The sequence below is a fragment of the Phaethon aethereus genome, assembly GCF_964289735.1.
Source record: "Phaethon aethereus genome assembly, chromosome: 12".
NCBI lineage: Eukaryota > Metazoa > Chordata > Aves > Phaethontiformes > Phaethontidae > Phaethon > Phaethon aethereus.
The window spans coordinates 19,721,663-19,734,850 of record NC_138588.1 but is presented as its reverse complement, the minus strand read 5'-3'; the positions used below and the strand labels follow the sequence as shown (position 1 = coordinate 19,734,850).

The 13,188-nt window shown below is 40.6% G+C and overlaps 1 protein-coding gene across 1 annotated transcript in view; it reads left to right on the top strand.

The window, feature by feature from the left end:
- Positions 1-12,939, top strand: part of DAPK2 (death associated protein kinase 2) — a gene marked incomplete at both ends in the record, with an annotated part of 38,945 nt that extends 26,006 nt beyond the window's left edge. Inside the window, 7 exons of the mRNA XM_082005458.1 lie at positions 856-994; positions 4,104-4,233; positions 5,388-5,436; positions 6,103-6,129; positions 9,818-9,970; positions 11,371-11,416; positions 12,304-12,939. Of these exons, the coding sequence (XP_081861584.1) occupies positions 856-994; positions 4,104-4,233; positions 5,388-5,436; positions 6,103-6,129; positions 9,818-9,970; positions 11,371-11,416; positions 12,304-12,939 (1,180 nt within the window). The remainder of the gene's footprint in view (positions 1-855; positions 995-4,103; positions 4,234-5,387; positions 5,437-6,102; positions 6,130-9,817; positions 9,971-11,370; positions 11,417-12,303) is intronic.
- Between the last annotated feature and the right edge of the window lie 249 nt (positions 12,940-13,188).

The window sequence follows — 13,188 nt, the reverse complement described above, 5'->3', positions numbered from 1 at the left end:
CAGTGTGAACTGGGAACAATAAATGTAGGTGTAATTATGAATAACAACTGCAAACAATGCCCAATTCAATATCTAGACCATCCTGTTTCATAACATATAGAAAAATAGTGCTGGACCTCTGAAAACAAGTCACAAAAAAGGCAATGGAAATCTGTATGTACTAAATATGCATGGAATGTATTTAAATTTTTATGTGAAAACTTATAGTAACTAATAGCACTTTCTTGATTTGGGAAAACAGTTTTAGGTACCTTCCAAGCTGCTACAGTCTGCTTCCTTCTTAAAAATTCAGCACAAAATAAATGCTTTCCTGTCAGTTATGTCAGGCAAGAATTTGTATTAGAACCATGTAATGGCTCTTCTGGAGAGAAGAGAGATTCTCTTGGCAGATCTTACTGCCTCATGTTTCTGATGGCAACCAGTAAGAGAAATAATTCTTTAACAGTTGTTGACTATTACAAGTTGTTCTAATTCCTCTGTCTCATCCAAAATGAAAATGTTGAAAAACAGCAGTTGAAGTGGTTAACATCGAAGTCTACCTATTGAAATACGTACATGTCTGTAGATTCATCAGACAATATACCTTTTTTGGTCCTTCATAATCCTTGATGAATCAAACCTTGCAGCATCAATGAATTAGGGAAAGCTAGCCCTTAATTTACAGGGGAGAGAGCTGAAGCCAAAAAGGAAGTTCTGGCACACACGGGAGCAGAACAGAAAACTCTAGATTGTCTGCAAGAGCGGCCTTTTTCTAACTGTATGGAGGATTTTTGCTACTTTAGTTTTCTGTGCTTATATTTATTTTATGTTTTACAATGAGGTTGATAACAGGACATTTTGTGGCGTGTTTTGCAGAGTTTCTGGGGGAGAACTTTTTGACTTCCTGGCACAGAAAGAGTCTTTGAGTGAAGAGGAAGCAACCAGATTCATCAAGCAGATTTTGGATGGTGTGAATTACCTTCACTCTAAGAAAATTGCTCACTTTGATTTGAAGGTAAAGATGCTGATTTAGACCTATTGTTATTGTTGGTTCTTAATGATGGACTGTACCTTCTACAATTTGTTAGATATCTGTATTTGATAACATGCCTAAAATAATAGGTAAGACCACTTTAAATGCACTTCACAGCTGAGTGCTCCAAGGAAGCCAATCTCCTTTATCAGGCCTGTGGTAACTTTTGGATGGGCTTGGATACTTACTGACTGAGAAGGCAAAATCCTTCAGCTGTTTGCATTTATAGTATCATCCAAAGCATGCTGTTTTAAAAAAAAAAAAAAAAAAAAAATTAGAATGAGGTACAGAAGAAGTGCATTTTGGGGAAGAGGAGGGCCAGGTCCAGATACAAACAGCTATTGCTGTTTCCATTCCCCACTGTGTTTAGAATTATGTGTGTGTGTCATCTAGTGCAGTGTGGTTAACAAAAAGACTTGTTGCTTGCTTAGGGCCTTGAAAACACATCAGACAGAGCTCTCTTCCTACTGTATCAGGTGCCATTTATAGCTTTGGTCCTTGACTTTGATATCAGTACAACTGGCCTAGACAATACAGAAGAGACTGTCTCTCTCCTGATTGTGGCCTACCTAGGTGAACATGCTTCTCTGAAGCTAGGAATCTATTGTCCTTGGGAATGAAACTCCTGAGAGCAGAAGAAAATGCTTTCTCAATAACAGACTCACAGCTACAGAACCGGCTGCCTCAAACATTGCTGCTTCCAGAAGTACATTCAAAATGCACTTACTCCCTAGGACAAAGTAGAATAAAACAGAGGAGGGAACTGTTCTAAAATGAAGGAAAAAGGAAGAAACTCTACTGCTAGATTACATATTCCTTGTCCTAACTTTTTTATTACTAATTACTAATTATGTGTGCGCTATAGATATATCCGGAGAATCCAGGGGGAGTCTATATGCTGATTCCTTGTGCCTAATGCTGTCTCTGTCTTAAATTGCTTGGTCTTGAGTCAGTGTTAGTGGCATATATGTAGTTGTCACAAATCACACCTAATCTAAGAAACTGGTTGGCAAATCTTCATGGGGTACCTGCGAAAAAGTGTAGGAGATGTGTGAACAGATAAAGGATGTGCACTTGATTTTGAAATTACTACATGAATCCAGAAGTCAAAGACTGAAAGTTTTCACTGTGTATTAGAAAACAGTGTGATATCCAGTGGCATGAAATTATTTGTGAGAATATAGGCGCAATTTTTCCTATACTGATCTCTAGCTGCTAATTTTGATACTTAATACCAGTAAGGTTAGGTGGTCAATGAAGATGTTACAAGAAATGCAAGACAGAAATCAGAAAGGGTAAGTAAAGAATGCTAAAGAGTGCTAAAGAAAGCACTGCTAGTGAGTATCAAATGACCTAAAACATATTCACAGAATAACTCCCCTGGGTTTTATAGGACTGGGTTTGGAGTTTTGCTAGTGTTAGTATTTTTAAGCAGTGATCTGATTAGATAGGGTATGATTCATAATTGTCTCATCACTTGACATGGCTGCATCGACTGCAGTGGAGCTACAGTGACTTACACCTCCTAAGGAATAAAACAGTCCAAGAGGTAGTGACTGTGACTTTTTGCCATTTCAGTCTGTTCCGTCTGCTCTAAACAAGCTCACGTCACGTATCTGGGGTGGACGCATATGGGTCCATGGAAGAAAAACAGACTTGTTAGCCTGAGGCTAAAACGTTCTTGGTCCAGTGACTATGACAATAAAGTATTCATATGCTCTCTTTCCCAGTGCAGCTCTGTGTTAGCAGGAGCTGCCTCTACATTAGGACCTGCTGCTTGTGAAAAGGCCAGGCAGCTGCCAGCAGGGAATCAAACTGTCTCACTGTTGCTCTTGAGCTTATGATTAAGTTATGACAAATTAATGCATTAAAACATTTCATGAGAGATAAATTGAAGCCATAATTTACTCTGGAACCTGTGAAATAGGGCCATGGTAGGGAGTAACTATGCCTGAGAAATTTAGTTGAAGAAGTAAGTTTATGAACTATATATGAACTTTTTATCTGGTAAAGAAAGTCAAAGCCTGTGTTTGAAAAGGTTAGCTTTAATTTCACAGTGCTAGCTTCGGTTTTTCCTTACAACGCTGTGAGAAATGCTACGTGTTCATTTAATAGCTTGCTATCATATATGAGCTAGGACCTCTGATCCCAATTCTTTCAATTTTTGGGACTGTTCAGGTAGTAAATCCTAGATCTTTCCTGGCCTTGTTGCTGCAGCTGTAAATTTAGTCTCATAGAGAAGTGCATTTTCCTTCCCTAAGTAGGTTCAGATGTGACTAGAATCCCTCAAGAAGCATTTAATGAGACATCTTCTAGTGGGTTACAATACAGTCTAGGGACAGCTGGGCAGATGTAGTGAGGTTTCCCATAGCAAATTCCAAGAACAGATCTGTAAAATTGCTGTCAGTCGAAATGTTCAGTGGCGCAGGTTCCCCTCAGAGTCAAGCAACGGCACTCTGGCTCTGCACCAGGTATCCGCACTGCTTCAGCTGCCTGCTCGCCGCTGCTACGGGCGCACCGGCCGTTGTAACCGAGGCAAGTCCATGGTGTCAGGGTGTGACGTCTTCCCAGGAGGCCCTGCAGGCCAGGGATATATTTTCTGTTTTAAGAGGGGACAAGATAAACTGAGCTTCCACTTTGTGTTATATCGCAGTGCCGCTGGGCTGATAATCTAGTGGCATATCTTGTCAGATTAGGGAACTACATACAGTTGTGTGAAAAACTTCCGCCTTATTGTGAAAACAAGGGTATCTTGTTTTCGCCCTGGCAATAGCCATCATTAAGGAAATAAGCTTAGGACTGCTAACAGGAGGATAAAGGCAGATTTTTGCATGAGATCAAAATTAAAGGAATTAAAGTATTACTCTTACTAGATTTGCTTTGCTTTTATGAAGTTCTGGTCCATTCAATGATGTCAAATCTCACAGTCATCCCTTTCTCAAAAGAATGAATTGTAAATGGTTAGGCACAGGTATGTGTTTCTTGTTCTACAGTGTTGCATAGGTGAAGGGAAAAAAGCACTTGAGAACACTGTTACTTTCCCAAGATACTAATAATACAATAAGAAAGATCTCTCTCTTGTTATTTTTAGCCTGAAAACATTATGCTTCTGGATAAGAATATCCCTATTCCACACATCAAACTCATTGACTTCGGCCTGGCTCACAAAATCGAAGATGGAGTTGAGTTTAAAAACATTTTTGGAACTCCAGAATTTGTAGGTGAGTGACTGACCTGTCACTTTGTCTTGTATTGCAAGTTCCATGAGGAAGTTGAGACATCTTTTCAAAGTTAAGAAGTGAGGGGTAGAGGTAGTTTCTATCTCACTTGTATCAAGGTGACCAAAATATATAGGGGTTTACTTTATTTTTCTGGAATAGCTGAAAGGTGCTTTCTATAAACCAGATGTGCTGCTCCTGTGAGAGTAGCTTGCTGCCAAATAAATATTGAGAGACCTAAATTCAGGCTTGAGATTGTGAAACCCTGCAAATACAAATTATAATTTTTTACTTAATGCTGGGGCAAGTAAGTTTTCTGCGTTGTTGTACACGGGTACACAATTACATGGGTATCTCTATCATTGCTCTCTAGGTAAAACTGCCTCACACTGTACACCTGTTGAGTACAAAACCCTCACCTGCCCTTGCATTTTTCCACCTGATTCTCTTTTTGTTACTCACTGATCATAATTCTAATCTGTCTTGCCTGGATTTTAGGTTAATCCTACTCCTTTCTACTAGTTTCAGTTAGAGGTTTTGGGGTGGGTTTTTGGGCATTGGGGGGCAGGGGGAGAATTATAATTCATACTCTGGTTAAACACAACCGTTACAGATGCCTTTTTTCATCTCATTGGCTCCCTTGGTCTTTTCTTTTGCATGCAGTTTTATATGGAGATGTTTTCCAATGAGGAAATTTTTCATACAAAGATAATAGGGTTTGACATGGATAGCAGTGTAGTCTGGCATGTAATTTCAATCGCTTGCCCAAGGACTGTTTCTGACTGACCATTAGAAACTAGCTTTAATGGCACCAGTTAACAACAGAACAAAACATAACATAACAGATAACTATCCTTGGGAGGTGAAATAATTTGTTACTTGTTATAATTTGCACTGCACTTAGTATATAATATCTGCTTCACCCTTATTCTTGAGTTGTGTTATGCTCCAAGTTACTCTACATAATCTCTTCTGGACAATTGTGAACCTGAATTCCTATCAGGGCTATAAAACTATAAACAGTGCATCCTATAACTACCTTTCCTTTTCCCACCCCCTGCTTTCTCCTTCTTGGTAATTCTAGACCTGCTACTCAATTCAGGCTGGTCAAGATTTGTTACCTCAGTTGCTGATGTTTGATTAAATTTTTCTTACAGCTCCAGAAATAGTAAACTATGAACCGCTTGGACTAGCTGCAGATATGTGGTAAGTTTTTAACGCTTTTTTCCCAGGTTGCTCTACTATTAATTTGCTCTGAATAGAATCCACTCTACTGCAACAAATTAAAAACAACACAAAAAACTCAGTGTGCAGTTAATAACTCTTTGTTCTGTCTTTCCATTTGTTATACATTCTTTTTAATTAAAAGATAAGCATTTAATTTCTGCAAAATTACAGTGAAAAACTTTGGTGGCAATTACAGAGTTAACAGTTTGCCGCTGTCCACTGCAGAGGAACACTCCTAAAAGAAAACATGTTCCTGCAGCGCTTGTGACAGCTTTATTTATAAGAGCACTGCATGCAGAGGAGACCTGCGTACTAATCTGATCTGCTAAGAAGGCAGGCAAAAGAGGTCACCCCAAATAAAACATGCTTGCTTCTATTTCTTTGTATTTTTGATGCGTACTGTAGTAAATACCTGCCAGAGTAGAAATACAAAAAGAGACTTCAAGTATCCGCATTAGTTGAAGTTATATGTAAAATTCTCGCTTTCCTTGAAACACCGTTCTCTAGATAACTGCTGATATCTCTCTTAAAGGCACGGTGTCGCTCCTGCCTGTATAGCAACTACATCGACTTTTTCATATTGTGTACATTAAGAACAATACAGGTCATGTAGAATCCCTGCAATTAATCTCCTTTGTTTTTTAGGAGCATAGGAGTCATCACCTACATACTGTGAGTACAATAGATTGACTGCTATAGAAGTGTTCCTACAGTTCTATTGCATCAGTACGAAGCAGCTCTTCCCTGTAGTCATTTAAGAAAGGAGCTGCACGCGTGGGATGGGCAGTGGTCTGTCGAATGGGCAAATGTTATCCTGCAGCCTTTTCAACTTTGAAATAAGGGGTAAAAGAAGTGGGGCATTCTGAGCAGGCAATGAACAAATGTCTTTAACATCACTGGGCATTTCTGCTTCTTATGAGACCTCGTCAGCTCTAAATGGTAGAGGATGGAAAAGCCCAAGCGTATTGGTTGCTCATAGAATGACTATGAGCTACCAGTGTGTGGACAGAATAGAAACAGAAAGTGTAGTAGTACCGTTTACAAAGTGAGTTATTTCAGGTGAAAACAGGGAAGTTTTAATTTGTTTGTAAAGGCAGCAGTCTAGATTACTATGCATGAATATGGTCACCCATATTCAAAAAGGTGAATTTAAGCGGGCCATCTTACAGGAAAAAAAAAGGGCTTGTTAAAGCTAGTAAAGCAAAGGCTGGTTGGGAATATTGCAGTCAGTAAGCACAAGGGGAAAAAAAGATACTTTATAAGAAGAAAAGTGTGTCAACTGGTGATGAATAAATAAAAGTAGAAGATGATGACAAGCTCAGACTCTCAAAGAAATGAGTTTCAGTGGGCATCCTGGGGACAAGCAGTTGAGAGAGTTTTAAGATGGAGCTTGAATGTTTGTGAAACTGCTTGTGTGACAATGGATGCATGCGAAGGAGCTACAGCACTCGTTGCTTCAAGAATTGTTTCCTCTGGTTTGATATGAGAATTACAGAAGTGGTCAGGGATCCTTGGACCTAACTGCTTCCATTGAAATCAAGCTCCTGTGACTGCTGGGGAGCAGTGCGTGGTGGATGCTGCATGCTCGGAAACGTCTCGCCCCAACGTTCCTACCCCGGGCTTCTGCTGCTCCTTAAGACACGCAGAGCACTGACCTGTTGCCAGGCTTAAAGCAGGTGCACTCGAGTAGTAGAGGGATTTGCACTACACAGCTCAGGACTCAGTGCAAGTACGGAGGCTTGAAGGGGAGGGGTTGTCTTTTCAGTGTGGAAAATAAATGCAGTAGAATTAAATCCACCCTTGGGCTGTACCCAAGGCTTAGATCCCAAAAGCTGTGAAAGAGCTATGGTCTGAGAAATCAGATCTGGTGCAACACTTTCCCTTCCGTCCTGTGGTGCAGAAAAAGGTAGGGATACTGGCTGAGCCCAAGCTCAGGTAGAGGAGTTTAAAACATTGTCCAGACCCTTGCTTTTTATCAGCACTCTGGTCTTCAGTGACACGTGTACTTGACAGGATATTAAACTTTGTAGATTGCTGTTTATGTGTGTTCATAAATGCTGAGAGGAAAACCTAGGAGTTGAAGATAAGCAGGTGGGAATACTCACCGTGCGATTACAATGCTGCATGGAAGGCCAGGTGCTCTGCATTGGGAGTTCTGTCCTGGGGACAGAGTAAGGAAGCGGGTTTCTGTAGGGTATCCAGTGTAGGAGATCCTGTTTTACCCGGTTGGCTAGTAATGATTGCCGTAGTAATTAAGGTTGAAAATTGTCTCACTACAGGAAAAAAAAAATCATGCTTTTTATGATGGGAGGGGTCAGCTTGCATGATAGGCTGGGCACTAGAAATTTGTATGCCTTTAACTAGTATTGCCTGTTAATTTTAAAGCCTTTTGTTCTGAAGAATTCTAAATAAATGGGGTGTGTTTAATGATACTTTAGCAAACATGGCAGCAATCAAATGGATGCGATCATCAGGTGTACAAATCAAAATGCCTACAAGTCCTTAATTCAGTAACCAGTGGAGTGATTCACTGGGTTGTAAGGGCAAAGCCTTTATTACTGAGGTCTGCTGTTAGATGTTTACAGGCACTGAGTCAGGATATGAGAAAAGTAATTTGCATTAGGTATTAGGATTTGAGAAGCCTCCCATTTCACAGACTTTAAAAATTGAGTCCCAAAGAGGAAAAAAACCCAAAACATTCAGAGGAGACTACAGCACTGTTGGCTTTGGTTTCCAGCAAAGGGCCAGAAGGTGGAATTACAGCTGCTTCATGGCACAGTTTTGGGAAAGGGAAAAGAAACCAAGGCTCTAGGGCAGGTTTCCAAGCTTTAGTTTTGGAATGATGCCCATTGTGTTTAGCAAGGTGCCTGCTTGTAGTCTTCTTGGTGGCTAACAGAAATGCAACAGAAGCTTAAGAGGGAGTATATAAAACCTCTTAAAAAGTGAGATGGACTGTGGCTTATGGGGTAAAACTTGCTGTATCAAAGACAACTGGAGGACCTCGCTCATGCTGCCTTGCTGTGTCAGCTGCTTTGGTGTCATTGTATGATTGTAGAGGGAGAGGAAACAGTTTAGGTGCTCAAATATTTATTCTGTGGATAAAACCACATTCGGTAGCTGGGGACTGGGCTGAATGGCCCGGGTGGTCCCGTCTAACTTTCTGCTTACCTGCAAATTCCCAATCAGCATGGTAGTAGCAAAACAGACAGGGTAAAAGGTCTGTTGAGCAGGATCATCGAAGCAAGCAGTTTAGTGTTCAAAACCTCACTTTAGATCCCAGGAGTTTGCTGCAGTCCTGTTTTGAGCCTGCTGCATCTTGAAACTACGTGCTATCAAAGCTATACAAAATAGGTAAGCATGATAATAGCTCAGAAGATTTTAAAAAAGGGATGAGACCAATATCCTTGCTATAAATTACATTTCCCCTACACCAGACTTTTGGAAGTCAGCATCCCTGTGCATTGGGGGAGGGAAGAGAAGGGAGAGAAAGCAGGGCAGGGCAGGAGGAGTCTGCAGTGAATCTGTTCTGGCACTTGAGTTTTATGGGGCAGAGGTAAATAATCATCAAAGATGAAGGTTGTCAGTCACAGATGAGAGATAGGCAAAGCAGGAGGAAAGCTTTTTCTGTCTAAGTAAAGATTGCTGAATGGCACTTTATTATGATGATGTCTCCATTATATCCTTGCAGTTGGAGCAGAGTGCCAACAGAACGAAATTTTGCATTGTTCAGAAACAGTTGGATTTTATTGCAGCCAAAGTCGTCTTGTCTGTGGATTCCTTTTAATGAGCAGCATGGCCCTACTTCTCTGGCAGAGCTGGTGCCTAGGCAAGGCCACGCACCTGACTTCCGATCACACATTGTATTTTGGTTCCAGCTGAGAAAGGTCTCTGGGCTGAACCCACTGTGTGTGGAATTTGTCAGTAGCTTAGCAGACAGAAAAGCAGGAGGGGCAGGGCTTTTCCTACCCGAAGAAAATCTATAGAAACAGTACTTTATCTGCTTGAAGCTGGTAGAAGCTTCTGCCTGGTAGTGTTTGTGGGTTCACAGGGATAGAGACTCTTCTCAGCCAAAGCTTTTTCTAGTTTGATTAGCAATGACTTCAATGAGACACTTAGGAGAATCTGTGCATTTCTATCTGTGTGCACGCATTAGTCCTGCACTAGAGACTTTCAAGATGAGTCTGACTGATAACCACAGATGTAGTGAGCCAAAGTTGGACCTGTTCTTTCCCATGGGGCATGGCTGCTACAACACGAGATACAGACATGTCCCGAGAGTATATTACACAGTCTCTGTAATTTCATTAGGGGACCCCTGCTGTTGGTTTTTCCAACTGATTCTTCTTTCTGGTTTGTTTAGGCTTAGTGGTGCATCGCCTTTCCTTGGAGAAAGTAAACAAGAAACACTTGCCAACATCACAGCTGTGAATTATGAATTTGATGAAGAATTTTTCAGCAATACCAGTGACCTGGCAAAAGATTTTATTCAGAAACTCCTGGTGAAAGATACACGGTAAGTAAAAATTCAGGAGGACCCTGAATCTCTCAGATATTTCTAAGATAAACTGGTGATACATAGCCTGACGAGTAATCTGCAAAGCTTTCCTTGCAGTATGTATTGCCATTCAAGAGCAAGACAGGAAGCTGCTGCTGTGCCCCTAGCTAATCACTGCACTCGGAAACCCTAAGAAAAGCAACCAAATCTCGGTTAAATTTCACTTTCAGGACCAGATTCTTACCTGAGTCAAGCTGGTACAATAGGGTGTAGGTAAAGGGCTGAAAATGGTGTGCAGTATCTCTAGTTCAGGGTACTTGCCACTCCCAGTATTTCAGTCTATTATGAACTACTTGCAAGGAGGTGACATGATCCCAGAATATGCTCCGAGTGGTGCAAGGGCAGAAAAATCTTCAAATGTTCTCATCGTGGAATTGTTCCTTAAGTCTCTCTGCACCTGTTGCAATCACCTAGAATTTGCGTGACAGCTATGCAGATCTTTATTCCCAGTTTATAGGAACCACAGACCTTTTTTTAGTTTTTCTTTTAATAAAGCACACGCAGAAGTAGCATCTCCTTCCCTGTAACACTATTTGTCCTGGAGGGAAGTCAGGCCCTTGCAGTTCTTCCTAATGGCTTCATTAGGGGAAAAAATAGGTATTGGAGAGAAAGAGGCAAACTATTTGGTCAAGATTTCTGCAAATCCTCGGGCCTTAAAATAGGGTAGAGTAGGTGGAGTTTGATGAGAGGTTTGCAGGGGTCTAGTAACCTCCTTTTAAAAAAGGACAAGTCAGTGATACTGATAGTTGTCACACATACAGAGGCAGTCCCTGTGCAGTGCTGTGTTTTCTACCTTTGATTCTCAGTGCTCTTAATGTGCTGTTCACCAAACTGCCACAATGCAGAAGGAGGTTAGGGTTGATCAGGTTTGATTAGGTTTGAAGTATTCCTCTCAGAAATGTTGCTTGCAGGAAATGGCAGCTCCTGCAGTGATGTAATATTGTGTTCCAAAGGACAGTTTTGATGTAATTAGTGTTGTATACCTTGATTCAGACACAGTCGTATTAAAGGTGTATAGAAAGAATTTATCTTCTAAGCATGTAGGATGAACAAAACAAAGTAATATTTTATCACTTTTTTTGGAAGCGTACACAAAAATACAGGTAGATTTTGACCAAGTAAGAACTAAAATTATGTGGAGTGAGGACAGCTCCTTACTGAAACTCAGACCCAGTCACTAAACTGCGCACAAGCAGTATGCCTCATGGAGAAATATAACCCTGAAATTTAAGAGCTAGTCCTGGCATTATCTTGATAAATGCTTCATACAAAGCCTGGGAGAAGTGTGGGTCAATGGACTTGCGTACCAAGTATTTCTCATTCCGGGTTGTGAGTTTTTTTGTGGTGTTGTTTTTTAGGAAACGGCTTACAATTCAGGAAGCTCTCTCTCATCCATGGATAACGGTAAGACTGAATAAAGACACAGGTCTTGTTTTTTACCATGAGCAAAGCAGAGATGATAATTCTCACTCATATTGGTGTGTTAAATGGAAAACTGCCCCCTAAGTACTTAGCGACCCTAGGTGTCTCAGAGAGGTACTGGGAAGAAATTACTTGGGTCTGACTAAGTCCTTGGATTTCTGCAAATGACTTCTTTTATTATTCAAAAAGAGGGTGACAAAGCTTTGATGTTTGTTTACACTACAGTATCCTACATTAGACTGAGCTTTGCATTTTTCCATCCTTCTCTGTTTGCATGGACGTATACTACGTGTTGGCTTTAGTGCTTTCTGACTTGACAGCTGACTACAGCCGATGTGGAAAACACAATTTCTCTTAAGATGTAACTGCTGTACCAAGCGTGCTGATTTGCTTACGTTTGTGTATGTTTTTTCATCATAAACATTGCTTGCTTTTGTGGTTAAGTCTCTTATTTAAAATACATATAGCTAATCTCAGCATGACTAATGAGGATGTTTGAAATTCAGGTTTTGCTTGGCATTGCACAAAACATTAACTGGAGTGTTTTCAGGATTGTTGTTTTTCCACTTACAAATATTGATAGCTTTGAGACTGTTAACTGCTAAAAATTGACATGAAAATAGATTGCAGCTGTGTTATTTACACTTGCCTCATTGAAATGAATGCACATCGCTTGTCACACTGGTTTTTGGGTTTGTGTGTGTGTTTTTTTTTCTTTTAATCAAATGCATGAAGCAAAATCTGTGAGAGCAAAGAATCTCCCAGCATTGTGGAAGTTCAGGCTGCATCCTTTGTGTAGAGTTTTTGAATTACTGCACTGTCTTGTAAACGTTCAGTAATATTGGTTCCTCTGTCTGACGACTCACCAGCTGAAAGAAGAGACTAAAGTCCAAGAGAACAAGAAGGTTGAGAACACACAGCTGAAGACAAAACGCCTGAGAGAGTACACCATAAAGTGCCACTCGAGTATGCCTCCCAATAATACCTACATCAACTTTGAGCGCTTTGCCCGGGTAGTAGAAGACATTTCGCTTATGGAACGGGGTTTCAGCACTTTGGCTGCATCCCACGATTCCTTGCAGGAGGACATTGATGCTCTGGTTTCCATTTATAATGAGAAAGAAGCTTGGTATAAAGAAGAGAATGAAAGCGTGAGGCACAAGTTGTCTCAGATGAAGTATGAATACCGTAAAACGGAATCCCTGAAGAGACATCTACAAGATGATATCAAGACTGTAGGCACTAGTCTTACAGGCATAACCGGGAAATACGCTGATCTGCAGAGTCAGTATGAATCTCTCAGTCAAGAACTTTCTGAGGAACTCAAGTGGATACAGGATTTAATGAGTAGTTTTCAACTGGAAAGTGAAGCAAGGGTGAATGGAAACTTTGACTCTGTTTTCAACAAAGATATTAATGAATCACTAATGGAGCTGTTAAACAGATCTCGCTGTGAAGAATTCCTTGCAGGGATGAATCTTGATGTAGCAGAATCAAATCAGTAACGTTGCAGATCAGGCTAGGTGCAGGGTTTGCTGCCTGTTTCAATGTACAGCAGTTTAAAAAGTTTTCAGTGCATAGATTCTACACAAAAACACCACCCAGAAGTTAAACAGAAATTCTGATGTATTGCACAAGATGCTGACCAAAGCCATAAACTGCCAGTGTCTTGTAGTGTTGAAGTTTTTTTTCCCATGTTCAGTGTCTGAATTTACAGGAACTATATTATCACAGTGGTATGGCCACATCTAACC